The 20719-nt window shown below is 56.3% G+C and overlaps 1 protein-coding gene across 5 annotated transcripts in view; it reads right to left on the bottom strand.

Annotated features, from left to right (window-relative positions):
* The window catches only part of FLT4 (fms related receptor tyrosine kinase 4), a 58720-nt gene extending 39163 nt beyond the window's left edge, over nt 1-19557 (bottom strand). For all 5 annotated transcript variants that reach the window (XM_074915983.1, XM_074915984.1, XM_074915987.1 and 2 more), the window contains exon 1: nt 19429-19557. In XM_074915983.1, the coding sequence (XP_074772084.1) occupies nt 19429-19486 (58 nt within the window). In that variant the 5' untranslated portion in view covers nt 19487-19557. The remainder of the gene's footprint in view (nt 1-19428) is intronic.
* Between the last annotated feature and the right edge of the window lie 1162 nt (nt 19558-20719).

The following is a 20719-nucleotide window of genomic DNA, read 5'->3' as shown; positions in this document are numbered from 1 at the left end:
CCTCTTCACTTGAACCAATAAATAAGCAGTCCAAGGCAGCAGGAGCTTCTCAGCTGATGCCGTGCTCTGCATCTGCCTCACCGCTGAGCTCAGGGCGGGGAGCAGGACGGCTGCAGAAATAACCCCCTGCCTCCCTTCACGTGCTGCCTGGTGACCTGTTAGCAAACAACGCTGGGGGGTGGAGGGAAGAAAGAAAAAGTACGATCTGTGCAGGTTGAGGCTGTGGGATTCCTGCAGATGCATCCTGTCCACGGCCCTCTGCAAGTACAACAGGAAAAGGAACCACTGCTCCCTCTGAAAGCACCGCGGCGCGGGGCTGGGGACACTCCTGCTGCTGGCAGCCAGTGCTGGGCTGGCTCTCGTGGCCGTCCAGCCTCTTCACTGGTCCCGGGCTGCCGGGAGCTTCGGGGACTCCCCTCATCAGGCACTGGCTTCACGCTGGGGACCCACGGCTCACCCCAACGCCCCACACTGGCATGTTGGGATGCCAATGCCCACAGCCACCTGTGGTATCCAGGACAGGCAAAGTGAGGCAGAGAGCCATTCCCAGCCTGAAAAAGTGCCTTCAAGGCCATCAGCTTCCCCCCCCCCCCGCAATTCTCCATCCATCTCTGTGCTTACCAGACAGATCCACCCCATTGCTGCCCTTTCCCTTTCCTTCCCCAGGGGAGCGTGTTCTCTGATATGGCTCTCTCCTGTGTCTCACTGAACTTGGTGCTGTGTTTGGCCATTAAATCTCTGCTAACCACCATACAGATGGTTTGTGTCTCAGGCAAATCCCAGGGTGCAAGGGAGATGTCTCCAGAGCATGGAGTGTCTCCTCTCCTCTGAGTCCCTCCTTCCCCACCTCCAACCCCGGCAATGCTTTATCTCCTCAGCCCTCTGAGCAGATCCTGCTCTCTTATGCACACCAAATCGTGCCCTTGCGCGGGGAGAGCATTAAAGTAATTAAAAAGGCATGCAGCAGCCCCAGCGAGCTTTGTTTTTTCAAGATGGTTTCCAAGCAAGTTGGCAGCAGGATATTAAAATAAACAGAGAGGGATTGATGGGATGCGGGGAGAGGAAGCAGGATCCCACAGCCACTCACACCTTGTCTATTTTCTGAGAAGTGCATTTCCCAGCGGTTTTCCTAGCCTTGATCTCTCAGCGCGCAGCTCTGAAAGAGGCCAGGCTGCGCCGAGGGCCGCCTTCTTATCGCTGCCGGCTCCTCCATTTTCTCCAGCCCCCTCCTCTGCCTCTTTCTGCTCCCCGAAATCACTGCTGCTCTCAGCATCTATGATGGCTGTAGATGGCTAAATCATTGCAGAGCAGTGTCTGTGCTGGAGCCAGCACCACTGCAGCGAGTGATGGCTTTGGAAACCCGTGCAAAGGCTGCACATGGGTGAAAGTGCAGGTGTAGCATGGCATGGTATGACACAGCATGGTATGGCACGGCACGGTATGGTATGACACAGCATGGCATGGCATGGTATGGCACGGTATGGTATGGCACAGCATGGCATGGCATGACACAGCTCCCGTTCTCTCTCTGCTTCCACTTGCAGGAAGCCTGGCACCTCCCTCTGAGCCCCTGCACACTACCTCAGTCCCCCTCTGCTTCCCCTTCCCTCCCTCTCTGCTGACTTGGCCCTGCTGACTGATTAACAGGGCGCCTTTCCGGAGAGGGATTTTGTTCACACTCTGTCCTTCTCGCTGACTTCCTTCCCTGGCGCTGGACTGGATCACTGTGGCCACAGCCACTGCATGTCCCCAGCTAACCGGCACAGCTCACGCTCCTACTAGCAAGCTTACTGCTTTGGGGTTTTGTGATGAGAAATGCAAAATAGCATACACAGAGCAAAGCTGGTCCAGATGAGGCTGCGTGCTCTTCCTTGTCTCCCAGCACCTCACATACCCAGCCCAACCCCACCTGCCCACCCCAGTGCTGTAGTGGGGCAAAAGATAGGCTGGAAGGGAAGAGTGTCCTTTCTCCCAGCAAAGCTACCCTGACCCTGCTGCTGCCCCATCTCTACTTTGCTGTATTCAGGCAAAAATTCCCAGTCAATAAGCATCTCAACAAAGCAAGGCAGGAACTTGAGACTTGGACACTTTCTAGAAAAGGGATTACTGGCAGATTTGTACCAGGTAACTGAATCCCCAGACCAAGGCTCCAGGATGGAGCCCCTGCATCTACCCACACCCTGTGTCTGCAACACAAAGCACCATGGATGAACCTCTTCCAACTCACTGGGCTCAGGCAGCTGCTCTGGCCTGTCCCTGGCTGGAGCTCAACAGCACTCTGAATGCCCTGGGATCGCTCAGGGCCCAGTGCTACCATATAGCCTGATGTGGCAAAGCATCTCCCGTTTCCCTTGGGTTGCGCCCCCAGCCTGAACCTTTGGATACCCTGAGCTGTCACCACAGGCTGCAAAGCCAGTGGTGGGGCTCTTCCCTTGCAAGTAGGGCAATGTATGCACTTAGACGTGCAGTCACACACCATAGTTAGTATGTGAGCAAAGACCTGCTCCTGGACAGCCAATAATAAAGTTCTGGTACCTTGCTGGCAACTGGGGAAACAGGGACTGAATGACCCTTTCTGATGCAGAAGAGCAGCAATAACTGGCACTGGGGGAGAGGGAGGATGAGCCCTGCTCTGCCCTTTTTGAGGACCTCTCCTCCAGCTGTCCAGGCTGGGCTTGTCTGAATTAGCAGCATTTTCTGGTGAAACTGCATGTGCACCATTTCCCCCTGCCCTGCAGGAACTAACCCCTGCACAGCACAGGTGCCATCTTCCCCCCATGCTACAGTCACCTCCTCCCCACCTGCCCCGTGCTGGTATAACCGACTGCCCTGGTGCCGGAGGACCCACGGCCGCCCACAGACACACGGGAAGTCCACGTGCTGGAGGCAGAGATGGGCCAACTTCCCACCTACGGGGCTGAAGTTCCCCCATGGAGTGACTCCTCATACATGGGGCAAACATCCAGCTGTGGGCTGGAGTGGCAAAGCATGAGTGTCACGTCATGCAAGGAACAGGCAGCTGGCAGAGCAGCAGGGGGAATTTGGACGTAGGGCTGTCAGCTCCTCCTCTTCCTCCTCCCGGTGCTCGCCAGCACAGAGGAAGGCTTGTTTTACAGAGAGGTGAGATATCACACAATGCTGAGAAATGAATGGCAGGCTTCAGTAAATGTGGGGATGAAACACCAGGTGTTTTCTCTCCAGTGTCACAGCGGGCAGGGTGAGCCCCAAACCACGATGGGAATTTGTCAGGGGAGGCAGCAAGTCTGCCGAATGCCTGACAGGAATTCACACCAAAATGGAGAAAGTTCTGCCCAGCAGCCTGTGACTGGGGGCTGTGAGGGCGGGGTGACAGCCACCCATGCCCATGGTGAGGCTGGGGCAAAAATGGAGAGGTGGCATGCTAAAGGTCTCTGTGGGCAAGATGGAAACAGACTGAGGTATAAACAATGAACAGATTAAAAACAAAAATGATAGAAAACTGGAAATCCCCCCCAACTCTATATTTGCAGAATGGCAAAGGAAGAAGGTCCCTTCTTTTAGGGGGTTCATGAAAGATGTTCCTTTTTCTGCAACCCAGAGTTGACCATCACTTCAGAGCTGTCCCAGAAGTGGTTAAACACAGGGGCTGTGCTCCTCTGTGCAGGATCAGGCTCTCTATGCCCCGTGTTGTGTCACAGCAGCACCATCGTCCTGGCCACAAAGCTGAGCCCCACGTACTAAGAGTTCATTCAGGCCTGGGGCAACACCCTTCCCCTTCTCATGGTGGGCAATGCCAGGGGTGAGACAACACTCCTCTTGTCTAGAGATTTTCATCCATGGACCTCAAATCCCTGAAATGTCACCAAATCAAAGTGTGGTGGATCTGTGTCCTCACCATTTTGTGAGGATATTCCTAAAGCATCAGATGTTCCTTTCCTCCAATTGGCACAGGCTGTGTTCTTTCAGGGGACACAAGGGCCTAATAATTATAGGAACTCAGTCAATAATCACAAACACAGAGGTGATCATCATTACTGGGTGTCTAATCCTTCCTGTCCAACACCAAAAGCGTAACAAGACGTTAACTGTGCCCTGAGACACCTGTGGTAAGTTGCTGTATGGAGGCAGGAGCCCCCTGTGCCCAGACCCACATGAGGCCTGAGGAAGAGGCTGCCAGAGCTGGTGGAAATTCTTGGCACCAGCCTCAGAGACACCCCAAGCACCACAGGTCTGCAGTGCTGCCAGGCGAGGAGGAAGGATGTGTGTCCAAATGAACAGGGCATATGGGGAGTTCAAAAATCAGGGCTCTCCTCCAGTCTCAGCACCTGCAGCCAGGAGAGACCCCAGCCAAAGCAGCTCCCTGCCTGCCTGCCAAGCAGGGAGCGGGATGGGGTAGGCAGAGGCGCCAACAGCGCATCACGCGATGGCAGCACGGGCCTGACACAAGCAGAAGAAATCACAGCCAGAGCAGCAGCACTGCAGAGCTGGGCCTTCTGCTCTGCTCCCCTGGCCCCCGGCACTCCCGGCACTAGGGCCACACAGCAAGCGCCTGCGGATCCGGCCAAACAGCCCCACGGCCTCAGTCCAAAAAGCTTCTCTTCCCTCAATGCATGCATCCCAACAGGTCTGTTTAGCTTCTCATTGCTCATAAACTTTAATTAACTGGTTCTTTTCTGGCAAGGCACAAAAATCTCATAACCACCTGCACTGCTGGGGAACGAGGCAAAGAAAGTCACAAGCTCTCTGGGCTCCTTCAGCTTTGGGGCTTTCAAGCTGGCAGACTCATCAGGGGACAGAAACAGAGGAGCTCAAAAGCAGGAGGCACTTTCAAGAGAGCTGGGCTGTCCTGAGGAGCAGTTACCCTTGTCTGGTTCAGTCCTGGTCCCTTGGTGCCTCCAGGCAAGGACTTAAATCAGAGTATTTCACAAGCCAGGTGCCCTGAGGCAGCAGAGCGGGGCTACACCCAATGCCTGACCCCGCTGTCACCTGCTTTCCGGACTCTGGTCTGCAGGGGCACAGCCACCCATGCCCTAGGGACCTGCTGCCACCTCATCCCAAAGCATCCCAAAGAGGGGTCAGCAAGCGCCTGTCTGGGAGTGTTTATCTGTCTGCCTTTCTCCCTCCGCAGGAAGCACTATCTCACCATCGCCCTGCCTCACTCCGGCCGGTTTCCTGCTCCATCCTGCCAGGTTTACCCTGCTTTTTCCTCCTCCCCTCCCCCTGCCCCATGGCTGTCAGGCCATGTTTGCATTTCTGTCTCCTGCCGTCTTTCCTCTCCCTACCCCCCCGCCCCGCGGTCGCTCCCTACTCCATCCTCCCCGAGAGGCTACGTCCTGAGCCAAAGTTAGCCTCTGTCAGGTAGCCACATGTCCGGCCTGGGGCAGCGGGTCAGCCGGGGCCACCCTGCAGACCTCCTCCAGGATCTCTGCTGTCAGCAGCCTCCCCGGGCCCCAGGGGAGCCGGCTGTTTGCTGCTCTCACTCGGGCGAGGGATGCTCCCGCACATCAGAGAGCTCGTTTCCCCTCGGCGGGCCGCTGGCCCACCCTTTCTGCGGCTGGCCAGGGGCTGGCCAGACACCGCTTTGTTTCGTCCCCCATTCCCTGAATTGCTCCAGGTTTGTTGGCTGCCTCCTCCTGCCCGGAGAATCCTTTTCCTGCCTTTGAGATAGAGGATGCTCGAGCCATCTGTGCGTTTTATTTCCTTGTAGAAACTAACAAGCCAAGGATTGCTTCCTCTCCCTGACATTTTGGAGGGCAGTTCTGGCTCAGCGGGACTCATGGGGAGGGGGAGCTCAGCACCTTCAGACAGGAATAGGACCTATTCTGTCCACAGGATTCACTCCCCAAGGGGCAGAAACCCTCAGACCTGCCAAAATGCCTGCGGCAGCTCCCACTCTGTGTCACAGATCTGCAGGAGCCCAAGGCAAGCTGCCCTGCTTAGCATACATAGCCACCCCTCTTCCAGCGGCCCCTATTAACTGCATGGCTAAACCCTTGCAAAACTCAATTAAAATTATCCTCCCACATCTTAAGGACTGTCAGGTTGCCTCTCTTGCTGTTTTAATTTACTTCTTTCAAAATCTTGCCCTGCTCACATTCTCTGGCCCTGCAGGATGTGATTAATGCGGCGTAGAAAGAGCAAAGGGATCGGATAGCTTTAGGGGACCAGTAACAGAAATTAGCATCATTCATTACTTCTCTAACCTGAAGAGACACAATGGATGGTCCACGGCTCATGTGAAATGAGCGTTGGTCCAAATCTGGTATCTGGCAGACAGGCATTGCAAGCACAAATGGATGGCCAGGATGGGCCAGGGACATCCCACCACAGACCCTGGGAGCTTTACTGGGCTAGAGTATCTCTGGCAGCAGTGGGTTCCCATGGGCCACTAAAGAGACATCTTTGGCCACTGAGAAGAAATGATAGCCTATACAGTGACAAAGGGTAAATGACTAAAGGAAATTATTATCCACTGCTTCTCACGCTGTACCTGATGAAGTTATGAGGCAGATGACAAACTACCTTTTTATGCAACTCAGCTAAACTGTGGATTTTGCCACTGTGGGATACCTACAGAGAGATTCACAACGAGAGGGATAAGCTCCCAGAGAAGTCACCACCAGCTCTCACACAGTGATCCAAGTCCAGGAGTCTCTGAACTGCCCATTGCCAAAACAGAGCAGGTGCATCAGGACATCATCCCCTTTCCTGGAGATCCAGCTGCCCATGCTGAGGCTGGTGACAGCTCGGGCAGAGCCAGAACCAGCTCCAGTGCCTGGGCAGGGGCTTCAGCGGATGGACACAGAGGAAGGGAAACCCCTGAGAAGCAGCAGAGCCCCTCAGTTTGAACATCATTAACTACAGCTCCATCATGAGCCATTCCCAGAGACTCAGGTGAAGTTCCCATTGAAGCAAGCCACAGATGTGCTGTTGTGGAAAGGCGGAGTTCAAGCGAAGTGAGGCCTTGGCATCTGTCTCTTGTTGGGAGATGAGGAGGCAGAGGCAGCTGACCGGGAAGCCAGACAGAGCCTGAGGGTCAGCACTGAGCATGGAAAGAAAAGGGCTGCAGCATTTGGAAAGAAAAAGACAAGCTGCAGGTTTGCTTTTTCTTTAATGTGTGTGGGCTTAATTGCTGGCCTTTGAAGTTTAGCTCTTCCCAAGACTGTTGGCTTATGGATAGGCTGAGCGGGACACTGAAGAAACCCCTGTACCCCAACTCAGAGCAGGTTTCCCACATGTGAGCAAGACCCACGGACCCTGCCTGCCTCCCACTCAGGCTGCAGCACCCAGGCTGACCGTGACGGGCTTTTTCTGGAGTCTGCAAGCCATGAAGCTGGACTGGTAGGCACTGTGTCAAGCAGAAAAGACCTGCTCCTCTGCCTTCATGTCCCTGGAGTTTGTATCCAGATGTTTGCTACTTAGCTGCGAACTGAAATCAACTTGGAGTCCTTCAACGAAAGAGCTGCCCTGGAGCTGGTAGTGCCTGTTCTCTGCAGCACTCCCATCCTCAAGCTGATCGCCAGTTGCTGAGTGAGAGAGAAGCTGATGAACAGGGTAAGTGGGAAAAAACAGTTTTGTAATTAGATGATTATCTTGGCCTTGGAAAACCTGGATTCAATTCTCCATCTGCTCCAGGCTCCCTGCAAGCCTGTCATGCAGTTTCTTTGTACCTCTATCCCTGCCTGAGCCACTGAGGACAGGGCAGCAGGAACTGGGCTGCTTTGGCTTGGAAAAAAAGATACTCAAGCAAGAAAGGAGGAATCCTTATTCCTTCCAGTGAAAGATAACAGGGAACAAAGAAAATGGATTTATCCCAGCGCCAATGCAACATGAAAAAGCTCCATTATATGTGGATGGGTCCAGAAAGTAGGAAGCAAGAGCAAAGTGCAGGAGGAATTTAAACTTCCTGATTATCAAAACAGGGATTTCAAGCACCAAGCATAATCTAAAACTAATAATAGTAAAAAAGCAAAGGGAAGAGTGGTCATGGCATGAGGGAGAGCTGCTGCCTGGGGAGCGGGAGAGCACGAACCCTCCTCCACGGCACAGCTTCTCGCATGCACACCCGCACGTGCGCACACGCGCATCTGCACGACCCCTTCTGCCGCCGCCGCCGGGGTGGGCATGAGGGGAGGCAGGAAGATCACAGACACAAGCTCTTCAAAGGAGAATTAGTCATCAGAGGTAGCGGCAGAGGAAGGAAGCCTCAGGTATGAGGTCAGATGTGCACAAGCAGAGAGAGAGCTGCTGGAAGAGCTCTGAGCGCTCGCTGCAGATCTAAGAGCCCTCCTGGCATCCGCATGAGCGGGACAGGAGGTGCAATTCCCTGAGGTAAAGGCACCTACAGCAAGGTAGGAGATAAGAAATTTCAACCCTCCTGGAAAACACTGCACAGCTTGGATTTCTGCCATCCTCGAGAGCAGCCGGGGCTGGTCAAACCCAGAGCCTTCCCTGATGTGGTTAATAAAAATCTCACACTGCTCTCTGCAGGATCCCCAAGAGGGACAGGCTCTAGAGAGCGCAGCAACGCTCTCCCCACACCTAGGGCTCTGCTGGGTTGCTCCTCACCCCCAGGTCAGTGATCCCATCTGCTCCCTGCCAGGCAAAGAGACTTGAAGATGGAGAGACCTGGGGCATTGGGAGGAAAGATGGTCCCGCGGGGCCATCCGGGGCATCGATGGCAAGTTACAAATGCGCAAGCTGCTGGTTTCTCCTGGCACAGAGCTGTGACCGCAAGCCAGGACCCGCTGCAGCAGGAGATGATAATCATCCTCTCAGAGAGCCAAAGTGTATCAGGGCATTCGCGTCACTTGAGATTAGCTGGCTGTTTAACATCTGCACAGATTTCTCTCTCCACCTCCACATAACATCCCTCATGCCGCTATGAAACTCATTTAATTCCCTTCCAAGAAAGGCTGAGTTGGAAATGTCACACTTTGTATATCATAGTACAATTCCTACAATGAAACACCCAGCCTAAATGGCAGTATCGGACTCCAGAGCTATTTGAAGGCCAGTAAGCTAAAACACCCTATGCTGCTTTTTAAAAATAGCTTACAAGAGGTTACCAAGTTTCACAAACACTCAGTTACTCTCTTGTTAATACTCAGAGGTTGACTGTTGTTTTCCCGTTCAAAGGTGCTTCCCTTGCCACGCAGCTCAGCGGGGAGAGCATGCAAGTGGACGCAACGGGAAGGAAGCGTTTACACATGCTAATGACTTCCAGCAAAGGAGCACAAGTACTAACAGGGAAATTGTGCTAAAGAGACAACACGCCACTTCCTTGGCTGTCCCTGTTTGGTCACCACAAGGTACTTGGTGCTCAGAGCCTTGAGGCGAGGCTGGGGATGGCCTTCCCAGCCCCATGGGAAAGCTAAAGCATGAACAAAGGGAAGACACGTTGCCTTGGACCGCAAAGGCAGGAGAAGCTGTTTGGTAGCGAGGCCGTTTTGGTACCACACTGGACCAAGGGGCCAAGGATAGATACGGGCCCTTTCCTATTCCCAGCAGTGGGTCTCAGGGCCAGAGCCCTTCCAGGAGCTGTTGAGGCCATTTCACCACGCGCATCTCTCTTCACACCAGCACAGGTTTCCCAAGTTCACATGGGGGCCTGTTTATTTTTCTTTTCTTTTTTTTTTTTTAGATCTACTATTGTATTAAGAAGTGTTTTTCTTTTGGCAAAGGTTACTGCGGGGCCAACGCTGTGCGGAGTCTCCTGCCTTCCATCACTGCTATAACCTTTGAGCAGGAGCTCAGCCTGGCCAACGCTGCTTATCTTCAATGAAGGCAGGCTTGTATTTCCACTGCCTTATAAAAAATAGATCCTGGCGCTCCCCCTCTCCCCCAGTGCATTCTTTGAAATGCCACCCAGGCCTTGTTATTGCTGGGAGGTTGGAGAGCCAGGGATTAACTGCCTCAGGCTGCATTAAGGCTTTATTTGTCTAAGCAGCCAAGGGTGAGAGGCGGTCATAAATATTGTGAAATGCCGAGTGTTGTGGAGGGGCAACATTGGGCAACAGAGGCACCATGGCAGTGGGGATCGCATCTTGGGCTGGGTGCAGTTCTGGTGGGACTGATGTCATTGGAAAGGTTCCTGTCTCCCTACAACACAGGAGGTTTGGGGGACATCAAAACCCACCCTCATGTTCAAACTGGTGACATCGAGCCACCACCCACACCTTCTGGTTACCTCCGTTAGCCCTTATAGCACATGAGCAAGCAAATGTGGTGGATCTACCTGACCAAGTGGGAAAATCCCACCGAAGGGGACACATACGGGGTCTGAGCCTGTCTGCCCAGAGCGGGGCAGTAGCAGATATGCTGTGGCTCCCCTTCACTGGCACACTGAGGTGTCACAGCACAGAGAGGAGATGAAGACCAGGGCATGCCCTCATCCCATTCCAGCACTGGTGGTACTGCCAGCGCCAGCACTTACCGACAGCAGCCCAGGACCTGCTGAGTCTGACAGTTTGGCAACAGCCAACAAACCAAATGAGGAGTCATCAGGCCCAGATGCACGCTACATTAGCTAAATTGCTTTGCAGGCGATGTAGTTGCTTCCCCCGTGTTTCAGCTCATCCCACTGCCTGCCCAGCACCACGGGGATTTTCTTGGTGTGAATGTGTTGCATCTCCCGTGGGAGCAGCCCACACCACAGCCTGCTGCCACGCTTTCAGGATGTGCCGTTAAACTCCTGCCCTTTGCTTCCCGAGGGCCAAGCACTGCAGCGTGGTAAAGGGATGATGGCCACTCAGATCAAATAACGCCTCACTGGGGACTCTGCTCGGGCTGGGACAGCCCACTGCATGAGTGATGGGTTTCTGTGGGCACTGAGTGCCGTCACCTCTGCTGGATGCCATTTTGCTCGCTGCCATCACTCTGAGCTGGCAGTTTCCAAATCCAAGTATAAACCACAATTCATGACCAACCTTCTTGCCTTAGTAAATATCAAGATTTACTGTTGTCCATGGAAACTACTGACTTGACCCTCACTTTTGTCAGTATTTGTTTTTTTAGGTCGCTACATCTAACGTACTTCTCAGCACACACCAGTATTTCAGAAATGGGGAAAACAAGTCACAGACGGAGCCAAGCCCAGAGCCAAACCTCACTGTCAGCACACATGCGTGTGTCTGTGTAGACACGTCTTCCCCCAGCCAGCGCGGGACCTTCCGCATGTGGAGAAACCAATGGAAAGTTTTCCAGGTTCTGCTACACAGCCCTGCAATTTTTGTAGCTTTTTGGGGGGGGCAACACATGAAACCAGTAGACCTTTTACAGGCTTTCCTGCTGCACGAAGAGCCCATGTGCCTCCGTAACTCAGAGCTGATGGAGGACCCCAAAACTCTCTGTGGGTCTCCAGGGTCTTGTGAACATGCAGGCAGACCTTCAGAAACCTGTGGAGCCACCACCCAACTTGGGGAACCTGACTGGGCCCTGTGGGGTCAGATGAGCCCTGCTAAGTGGCTGAAACAGTGAACCCACTGCAGGTGGGTTCTTTGCATCCCCAGAGAGGAAGGGGACAGTAACCCAGGCAGGAGGCCTGGCTGCCACAGGCTCTGCTTGCTGGCTAGTGCTGGCCACGCAGGAAAGCCATCATGAGCTTGCAAATTCTTTATAAGCTTCCCACATGACACAATTACCCGTGGGCCGGATCCTGAAGCCCTTTCTTCTCTCTTTACTCAGATCAGACTCCACTGAAGTCATTGAGGCATTGGCCTAAATACAACTGAAGGACTTCAGGATTTGGCCCAGTAATAAAAACTTCCTTCCTTTGTCTACTGCTCTCTCCACATGATCCCACTACATCCCAGCCTCCTCCTGGCCACGTCTCCCGAGGCTGGGGCCATCAGTTGTTTTGGTTGATGCTGCTCTTTCGTTTTACCCTCTGCTGGACTGTGCCTGTCCCCTCGTGCAGCTACAAGCTGCTGAAGTGCAGGGAGCCAGGGTGGTTGGTGAGGAAGAGAGTGGATTGTGGGGTGAAATGCGACCTGGCAGAGTGGCAGTGCCAGTCCTGGGGACACGCGTGTGTGCAGACACCACGCAGGGTGGGAGCAGTCTCAGTCATCACCTCCCCAAAGGCAATTCCTTCAACATCTCTTTGAGGATGGGATGGAGTGCCTCCAAAAAAGCCTTTCTGCCCCCCACTGACTGTGGAGCAAGTGTCTTAGGCTATACACTAAACCTTTCTGTGTCAGGGACACAGATGGCTCCTGCCCAGGAAGGTATAGCAGGAAGTTAACTCATCTCACTGCAATGGCAACTATGCATCACGCTAGGAAGTGACACCATAAGAAACACGTGTAATTTTAAACAAATAACTTGCAATATGAATTTTGCTGCTTTTTCTACCTCTTGAATAACCTGGAGGATACAAATCCCTGTTATCCCCATGGGTACCACACCCCCAGCATGGCCATCCAAAACATGCACTGGGGTTTGGGGCAGGAGCTCCTGCTTCCTTCCCACATCCATCAGGCTTGCACACACCTGTGGCACTGACAGGGCAATATATGAAAACAAATGGACTGATACAGCAATTCCCTTCGCACCAATGTCCCTGTCTGATGAACAGAAAGAAAACACAAAAAAGAAGCTGAGCTTAGCTGAAGTGAGGAGCATTTGGTCCTGAGGTACCAGCACAATTTGATGACGAAACCTCAACCCTGCAACTCACGGATGCTCAGGCAGATGACCTGATCATATGGCGGATTGCTCAGAGACCACAGAAACATATCCTGTGAGTTCCTGCTGAGGTCTTCAGTCCTGCAGGGAGATTTTTAATAGTGCTCAGCTAAAACTGAAATGTTCAGACATGCACCTTAGAGCATGTGGCTCTGTCCACTCCAGGGAACACAAAACTCTGAGCAGCAGAGGACTGGTGCTCTCAGGGCTGCAAGGCTGTAGTGTGGCCTTTACAGAGGTCTCTGCGAGCCCCGTGCCACCCAGCCCAGCTGAGCCGGCTCATGGTGCCCTGCATCCCAACGTGGAGTACAGCGACACCAATCTGAGCACTGCACAGCCTCAGAGTCCAACGTCCAGTCCAGAGGCAAGGGCTGCCTTGCTTAGGGCTTGCTCTCTTAAAAACATTCAGTCTCGCTGTACATTCTGCCCTTTTTAAATACATTAATTGCCATGGAAACAATGTTCTTATTGGTATGGGAGCAGCCTGGTGGCCTCCACAGATGCAAGATAAAAATCAATGGATACATTGAAATACAGGCTGTATTTCAGGACCTTTTCTGGTTTGGGGGCTGGTCACCACGGGTACACATTGAGAGAACGGCTCGGACACTAGCAAGATGCCATCTTCTATGGAGAGAAAGCTGTGGACAATAAAACATGCAGGAACATCTCCTTTGCAGTGTCATCTGCTCGGTCAGAGCACCCTTGTATGGGAGGTGGTCCCAGTGCCGATTTGTGTGCTCAACTCTTGTCACTTGTCATCACTCCCAGCTCCTGCTGGAGCACCCCAGCCCTGGCTGCCCTTCACGTCCTCATTACCAGCGAGCAGAGAACCTCACCTGCTCTCAGCCCTTAGCAGGGTAGTTTGCTCCATGCCTCCCCTCTCCCCCATCCATGGCCCTTTCCACCAGGCCTCACCAAAAAGAAGAAAAAAACACCAATATAATATATATACACCATTGCTTCTTGGCCTTGAGAGTCATTTAAATAGTACAGAGGGGGGGTTGTACACAAACCAGCACAAAGGGAAGGGCTGCGAGTGCCCTTCCCTCCCTACCCACAGCCGCCCCTGAAAACGCGGTGCAAAGGGCAGCCCTGGCTGCCCAGCTCTCCCCTCCCGGCGAGGAGGAGCGCTGCCCTGTTCCCTGCCGTGCCGCCCATCATAAAGGGGTCCCTGAGCTGTTATCAGGCAGTGACAGTTTCCGCCATCAGATTCCTCCTGTCCGTCAGGAAAGCTAAATAAGGAACGTCGTTCAGGCGGCTGCAGGAAGAGGGGAAATGCAGGGACATCCGGCCCAGCTGCCAATTTTTCCTTTCCCATGAACCACCGCTGACCTCCACCAAGGGAGAACCTGGACACCCAGCCTGGCATCGGCACCGCTCGTCTTCTCTTAACCCTTCCCCGGGGGGATGCCCCGGTCCCCGGAGCCTGCCCGGGCAGGAGGCCTGGCCACGCTGTGCAGGGCAGCCATGGTGGAATGGTGCACGGGGCTGCGTCACCGCCGATCACACCGCAGACAGAGGCGGGCGGACCCGGTGCACCGGCTGGCGTTTGCCCAGCCAACTGGAGCCACGGCCGGGAGAAGGCTTAACCCCTCCGCGCCTGCATGCGGGTGGGTGGCTACACCTCGTATGGCAGCAATGGGTCCCGAAAGCATCACTGAGCTACTCTGATTGCTTCCGTCTTTGCATGCCCTGAGACGGGGAGCAGGTTTGAGCTTATTCTCTTGCTTATCCCTCTGCAAATAAACTCGGGTTTTCCAGGCTCTGAGAGTTGCAACCAGCTCTGGACTGGCTGCTGCAGACAGGTAAAAACCTCATCTCCTCTTTCCGCTCACTCAAGGGCTCTGCCCATCAGTAATGGGGACCAGGACGGCCCGCAATCCACTCATGGTCCTTCCTGGGGATAGCCCTGGGGTCCCTGCGGCACAGAAGCAGGGCAGGGGAGCAGCAGCTGCCAGGTTATTACATGCTCAGAGAAGGGGAGACCACAGCACTTGCTCAGAGTATTTCTTGCCTTTCCCAACCACCCCGTTCTCTGTGTTTCCCCAGTTTGCAGTCTTTTCCTGACCCCCTAAACCGATCCTCCCTCACTAGCACATGACGGCTGTCCCACAGCACCTCCAGGTTTGGCCCGCAAAGCCTGCACTGGAGAGCCTCGCCCTGGAAGGAGGGGGCAGAAATGCAGCAAGAAAAACAATTCACACGTGGGAGAAGTTGTAAGGTGAAATACAAGTCACTGGCTGAAACCTGTTTCTGCTACCTCAGCAGGGAAATGACTCCAGGAGAGACTCCCCGCTTAATATCCTCAGCTTATAAAACTTAGTGGGAGTTTTATCACTGGCTGCCGCAGGGCCAGGTTTTCACCCTCCTTCTGCTGAACTTGCACCTAGAGATGGAGCGATCTGCCTGCAGCCGCTCAACAAAACGAGTGCTCACGCTGGGCTCAAGGGCTTGCGCCTCCTTGCCGACTTGACCATAGGCCATCTCCGCTTCCACTATTTTGCGTTAACAATGAGGCACCACAGATGGGCAATAATACCGTGTGCCGAAAACATCAGAACTATTTTGACCAGAGAGAAAAAGCCCCCCTGAGACCCAGCTAACCCTCTCTTTTAACAACGTGAAACAAGAAACAAAGGTCTGGGATAGCCAGAGGCAATAAAACCCTGGAATTAATTTAACCAGTCACTAGATGCCAGTGCAGCTGCAGCAGTATTTCTTTTCCTAATGAAGGACAAAAGATAATTCCAGCCCTGGCCCAGGGCAAGGCTCACCTCTGGTCTCTCCACAGACACTGGCACGTCATGGTCCCCCCCATGGCACCCAGCTGGGGTGGGACCCTCTGGGGGCTGCGTGCCCAACGCCCTGCTGCCCCTCGACCAGTTGGAGGTTTGCAGGAGCTGCCTGCTCAGGGGTAGCTGGGGCAGGTCAAGGCAAAACACAGCACTGGGCACCTCTGGCCCACAATCTGGAGCGGGAAGGGGGCTTTCAGCTTTAACTAACCACCTGTGGATTTTTTCCTTGCAAACCCATGTATTTTTTCATGCACAACTGCCCGTGGACCCAGGCAAATGTCTAACACCCACAAGGCCCCGTGGCAACGAGCTCCACTGCGGCACAGTGGCATGCAGCAAGCCACCGGCCCCCCACCATGCTCCACATCCTCCCAGCACAGGAACCCACCAGGAGCTGCCTTCTCCAGGCAAGCCGTGATTTTGCAGCTCTCCATCGCAATGCCCAGCCCATATTTCCCAGCGGAAGAGCCTTGTGATGTTTCGTCACTCCTCACACGAGAACTACCATGATGGCTGCTCCTCCGCTCTGGCTCCCCACCCTCCATGGGCAGCGCAGCCCGGGGGGGCCCAGCCATCTCAGGGCTTTCTGTTTCTCCCCACACCTGCAGGACCCCGCAGGATCCTGTCACCCGAGGCTTACTGCACCTTCCACACCCACACTGGGTTTAAACAAACAGCCCCCCCCAACTCGGGGGGGAGGGAGCCCCCCACCTTGCCCCCATTGCTTGGGGCTGTTTCAGCCCAGCAGGCTGAACGCAAAGACACCATGTTTATTTGGAAATGCCTCTGCTGCGCCAGCTTGAGTAAGTGGGGAGAACGTGGGTGAAATGGGTGCTATTTCCAGGGCTCATATCGCTCCCCAAAGCTGCTAAGACCTGGGGACCCATCAAGAGCCCCCTCCTGCCCAGCAGTCACTCTGCAAAGCAACCTCCCGAGCGCTGCAGACGTCCCATGCGGCATTGGAGAAACTGCTGCCTGGCCGCGGTCCCCTCCTGCTGCCGTTCCCGTGGGATCCCGCTCTCCCTTTCCCTCCCCAGGAACTGCCCTGGGACACTGGGAACAGCCTGTTCCCTCCTGGCTGGCCAGGAGCACCTGCCCTTCCCACGCCTGCTCTGGAAAACACCGCACCAACACGGGGCCAAGAGACACCCTGGGGACAGCAATCCTGCGTGGAGCAAGCCCACGGGAGAGAGGCAGCAGCACGGGGTGGGTGCAATGCACTGAAGGAGGCCCCCTCCTGCTCCATGTGCACTGGCTGGGGACACTGTGCTGCCGGGGGAGTGTCCCCCCTGACCAGACATCAAATTGAGCTCAGCAGCAAACACCCTCGCGGCTGTTTATGCAGGCAGGGAGCCGCGGGCTGGGGTGCCCAAGCCAAATCACAGGGCGGTAGTTACAGCCCATTCATCTGAAATCATCCCTAAGCAGACAGCGGGGCACGGGGGCTGTGGCTGCCCCCTCCCCGGCAGCCCCCCGGGGACCGGAGGCTGCACCCCTCCCATCACCCACCTCCTCCTTGGAGGCCTTGGCTCTGCTTCATCACTAACAAGCGCCTGGGTTAAGCCAGAGTGGGATTTGTTGTGCACTCGTGGGTTTTTGCATGAAAGGGTGTTGCTGAAACAGCCCATGTTTATTACTCGCAATAAAGCAACTGCTTCAAATCCCAGCTGCGAAGGCGAATGTTGCTGCTGGCACGGTCAGCGCGGGGCTGTCTGAGCACCCGGCTGGGGAGGTCTGCGTGATCTTGGAGGAGGGCAGGCAGTGACAGCCAACGCAATCGGCTCTGGTCCTACACAAGCACGGGCCCTTCCCTCACGCCAAGGGCATACGGTCTTGAAAGCAGCAACCCAGAGTCCCCAGTGGGATTATTTGGCTGTGGGGTGGCCAGCGCTGCCCTGCGCCCGGAGCACGGTGGCTCAGGGAGCCCACGCTGTCATTGCCATCCACAAAGGGTTACCCCGAGTTGCCGTGGGTTGCTGGGGCTGAACTTCTGCCTGCTCCCCCCCATCTCATTGTCTGCCAAGGGCAGCTCCCCAACTCCAATCCATCCTGGGAGCACTGCAGAGCTGGGATGTGAGGGAGAGCCTGTGTGCTCCTACATCCTCTCCTAGCGCTGACCCATTTAACCAGGTACTAGGGCGCAGGGACAAGCAGGATCCAGAGCCAGAACAGACCTTCCATGATCCCGAGATGAATATTTCACCCTTCCCAGGTAGAACAGTCTCACATCCCCATCCCTGCTTCCAAGTGGAGCAAATACTTGCTCCCAGTTGAGACTACGGTTAATGAGGAATTTGTGGGTCCTTTACGCGCTGATAAATTGGTCTCGGGTAGAACGGAAGAAGAGGAAGCAAATCCCCAGGGTACGACCCCCCAGTTGAGCTCCACATCGCCCTTCGTCCCTGCACTAATCAGGCAGTGCTGGAGAGCTTCAAAGCTCTGCGCAGCCCTGTGCTGACGAGGCCCACACATCACGCAGCCGCGCTGGCCAGAGCCTCCCAGGCACCGCTCCCCACACCTCCAGGAGATGAAAGAACCTGAGAGCAGCTACACGATGCTTTACAAATTGCTAACAAGAGAGCTTTGAACAGCTGCAGCTCCCGCCGTGATGCCACCAGCAGCAGGTCCCTTTCTGCCCTGAGTCCTGGAGCTCCCCCGTGAGCTCCAGCAGCCCGGTGGGTCCTTCGGCCCCGTGGCCCAGAGCCATCGCGGGATTTGGGGCAGAGCAGGTTGCCAGTGCTGCTGCTGGTGACGCTGTCCATACCACACCTCTGTGGCCAGACCTGCAGCCCTCCCGTGAGCTCACTTTGACGGCAGCAAACGCCACCGGTGACAGTGAGTCACTGAGCTGAGGCTACAGAAAATTCTATTTATGCTCCCAAAATTCATCTCCCCACATTGCAAGCTTCCAGCGTTACTAACTTTCTGTTGGTTTTGCTCTGATACGGGTTGTAAATGCTTTACCTGTGCAAGCAGGAGCTTCCTTGGGGGAGGCTGGCAGGGCTGGTGCCCTGTCCCCGCTGCCCCGGCAGTGCCCACCCAGCCGGGCTCTGCCCCGCAGCCCCTGTCTCTGGAAGGGTGATGCAGCCCCCTCTCTGACACCGTCCCGCATCCACCTGACACAAACCACAGCCAAGGGGTTTGACTCGCTGCCCAACAGCCTTTTGCCCCAGAAGTGCTGTGCGAAGGAAAAGCATTTCACCAGGATCTGCCCTGGGTGACTTCCCAAGCGGACCAGAGCTGCCAGCGGCCGGCTGGGAGAGGCCGGCTGGGCGGCATCGCCTGGACCACCGCCTCCTTGCGCCTTCCTTCCCAGTGCACTGCTCAGCACTCACTAATTAATGACTCTCTGCATGAAAAAATAAATAAACAGAGCAGGGAGCTGGCCTCCAGTCTGCCCTCCCGACCGGGCAGTTCCCCGCACAGAGAAATCCCTCCCGCAAGAGTCCGATGTGGCTTCTCAGGGCTTGCAGCGAGCACACCCGTGGGCTCACCCCGCGGCCCCAGACCCCGCAGGGGCGGCAGCAGGGGCGGCCCGGCCCGTCCTCTCGCCGAGGGGACACTGTCACAGCCGTCGGGGACACGGGGTGAGCACCGCAGCACATCCCCATTGGGGCTGGGGGACCCCGGGGCGGGCTGTGTCGGGGCGGCGGGACCCCACGACGGGCTGTGTCGGGTCTAGGTGACCCCGGGGCGGGCTGTGTCGGTCCCCGTCGGGGTTGGGGGACCCCAGGGCGGGCTCTGTCGAGGCTGGGGGACCCCGGGGCGGGGAGAGCCGGGGCACGGCACATCCCCGTCCGGAATGAGGAACACCGCGGCAGGCAGCACAGGTCCATGCGGGGTCTGAGGGACATGCGGGGGGCACCACCGGGCCCCGTCCCGCCGGGACAGCCCCACCCCCCCTCCGCCATCCCCAGCGCGGCCGCAGGTGCGGGACAGGGCAGGCGGGCAGCCCCGCATCGCTCACCTGCCTCCGAGACAATGCCGAGCCAGAGCCAGAGGGGCAGCGTGCAAACTCTCTTCATCTCCGGGGCTGCGGGCAGGTCCGTGCGGAGCGGTGCGGAGCGGTGCGGAGCGCCCCGCGCCCGAGCTCTGCTCCCGCCGCGCCCCAGCTGCGGCAACGCGCGGCGGCGAAGGGGGGGGGGGGGGGGGGGGGCGTGGGGTGGAGGGGGGAGCACCGGTGCCGCTTCCTTTTCCTCCGCCCGCCCGGGCCGCCCGCCGCCCTCCGCCGAGCCCGCGGGGCGGGGCGGGGCGGTTGCGGGCACCGGCGGGGTGTCTGCGCCCCCCGCACCTGCGTGTCTCACCCCCCGCAGGTGGGTGCGTGGGGCGTGGGGGTGTGCATCCCCCCTGCCCCGCGTACACGAGAGCGCACACACACACACACACACGCACCCCGTGTGCAGATTCACGCAGAACACACGCCCCGGGTGTGCACCCCTGTAGATCCCACCCGCGCCCGCATGTCACCCCAAATGCCCACGATGCCCACGCCGTCGCCCTTCTCGTCTGCGCCCGGGTGCGCACCCCGATTTCTCGGACCAGAGGGGGTGCACACAAATACCCGCCTCCCACCCGCGTGGCACGCCCCACGTGAACATACACACCTCACAGCTGCTTGCACACGCACCTCCACCCCTGACTGCACCCCCGAAAGCTCACGCAGTCACACCCGTACGTACACCCCCAGGCAGAGTCCTGCACACCCCCCCTGCACCCCCGGGGTGCACACAAAGATGCCCACACACACTCTCGCGCCTGTGTGCACACATTTGGGGGTGTGCGAGGGACCCCCCACTCATGTCACCCACCCGTGCATGCTGCCGGGAGCGTGGGGCAGCCACGTTGCCCCCCAGCACCCTTATGTGTGGCACACGGACCCCTCTCTGGCAGGTGACACTGAAACCCACGTGCACCACCGTGGTGTTGGCAGTGGGACGGTGCCACCGTCCCCATGTCGCTGCCACCACCACCAGCGACAACGGCCCCGGCTCGGTGCGAACCGGCTGCAGACGGCGGCGGTGGCAGAGCTTTGGCAGCGCGGTGGCACAGTTGGCACAGCCCTGGCCAGCTGCCTGCACACCCAACAAGCGCTGAACAGATAAATTCACACAGCCCCACGCGGCGCCTCGGAGGGTTATTAATTCCGCGCGCTCGCAGACAGCGAAGAAAGAGCCTGAATGAGAACCATGTGCTCACGGCTTCGAAAAGGCACGAAAACTTCTCGTGCGCTCAACTGCTCTCAGTGCCAAACCTGTGGA

Source organism: Athene noctua, chromosome 12 (genome assembly GCF_965140245.1).
Source record: "Athene noctua chromosome 12, bAthNoc1.hap1.1, whole genome shotgun sequence".
Classification (NCBI taxonomy): domain Eukaryota; kingdom Metazoa; phylum Chordata; class Aves; order Strigiformes; family Strigidae; genus Athene; species Athene noctua.
The sequence above is the reverse complement of the archived record's forward strand: the minus strand, read 5'-3'. Positions and strand labels throughout refer to the sequence as shown.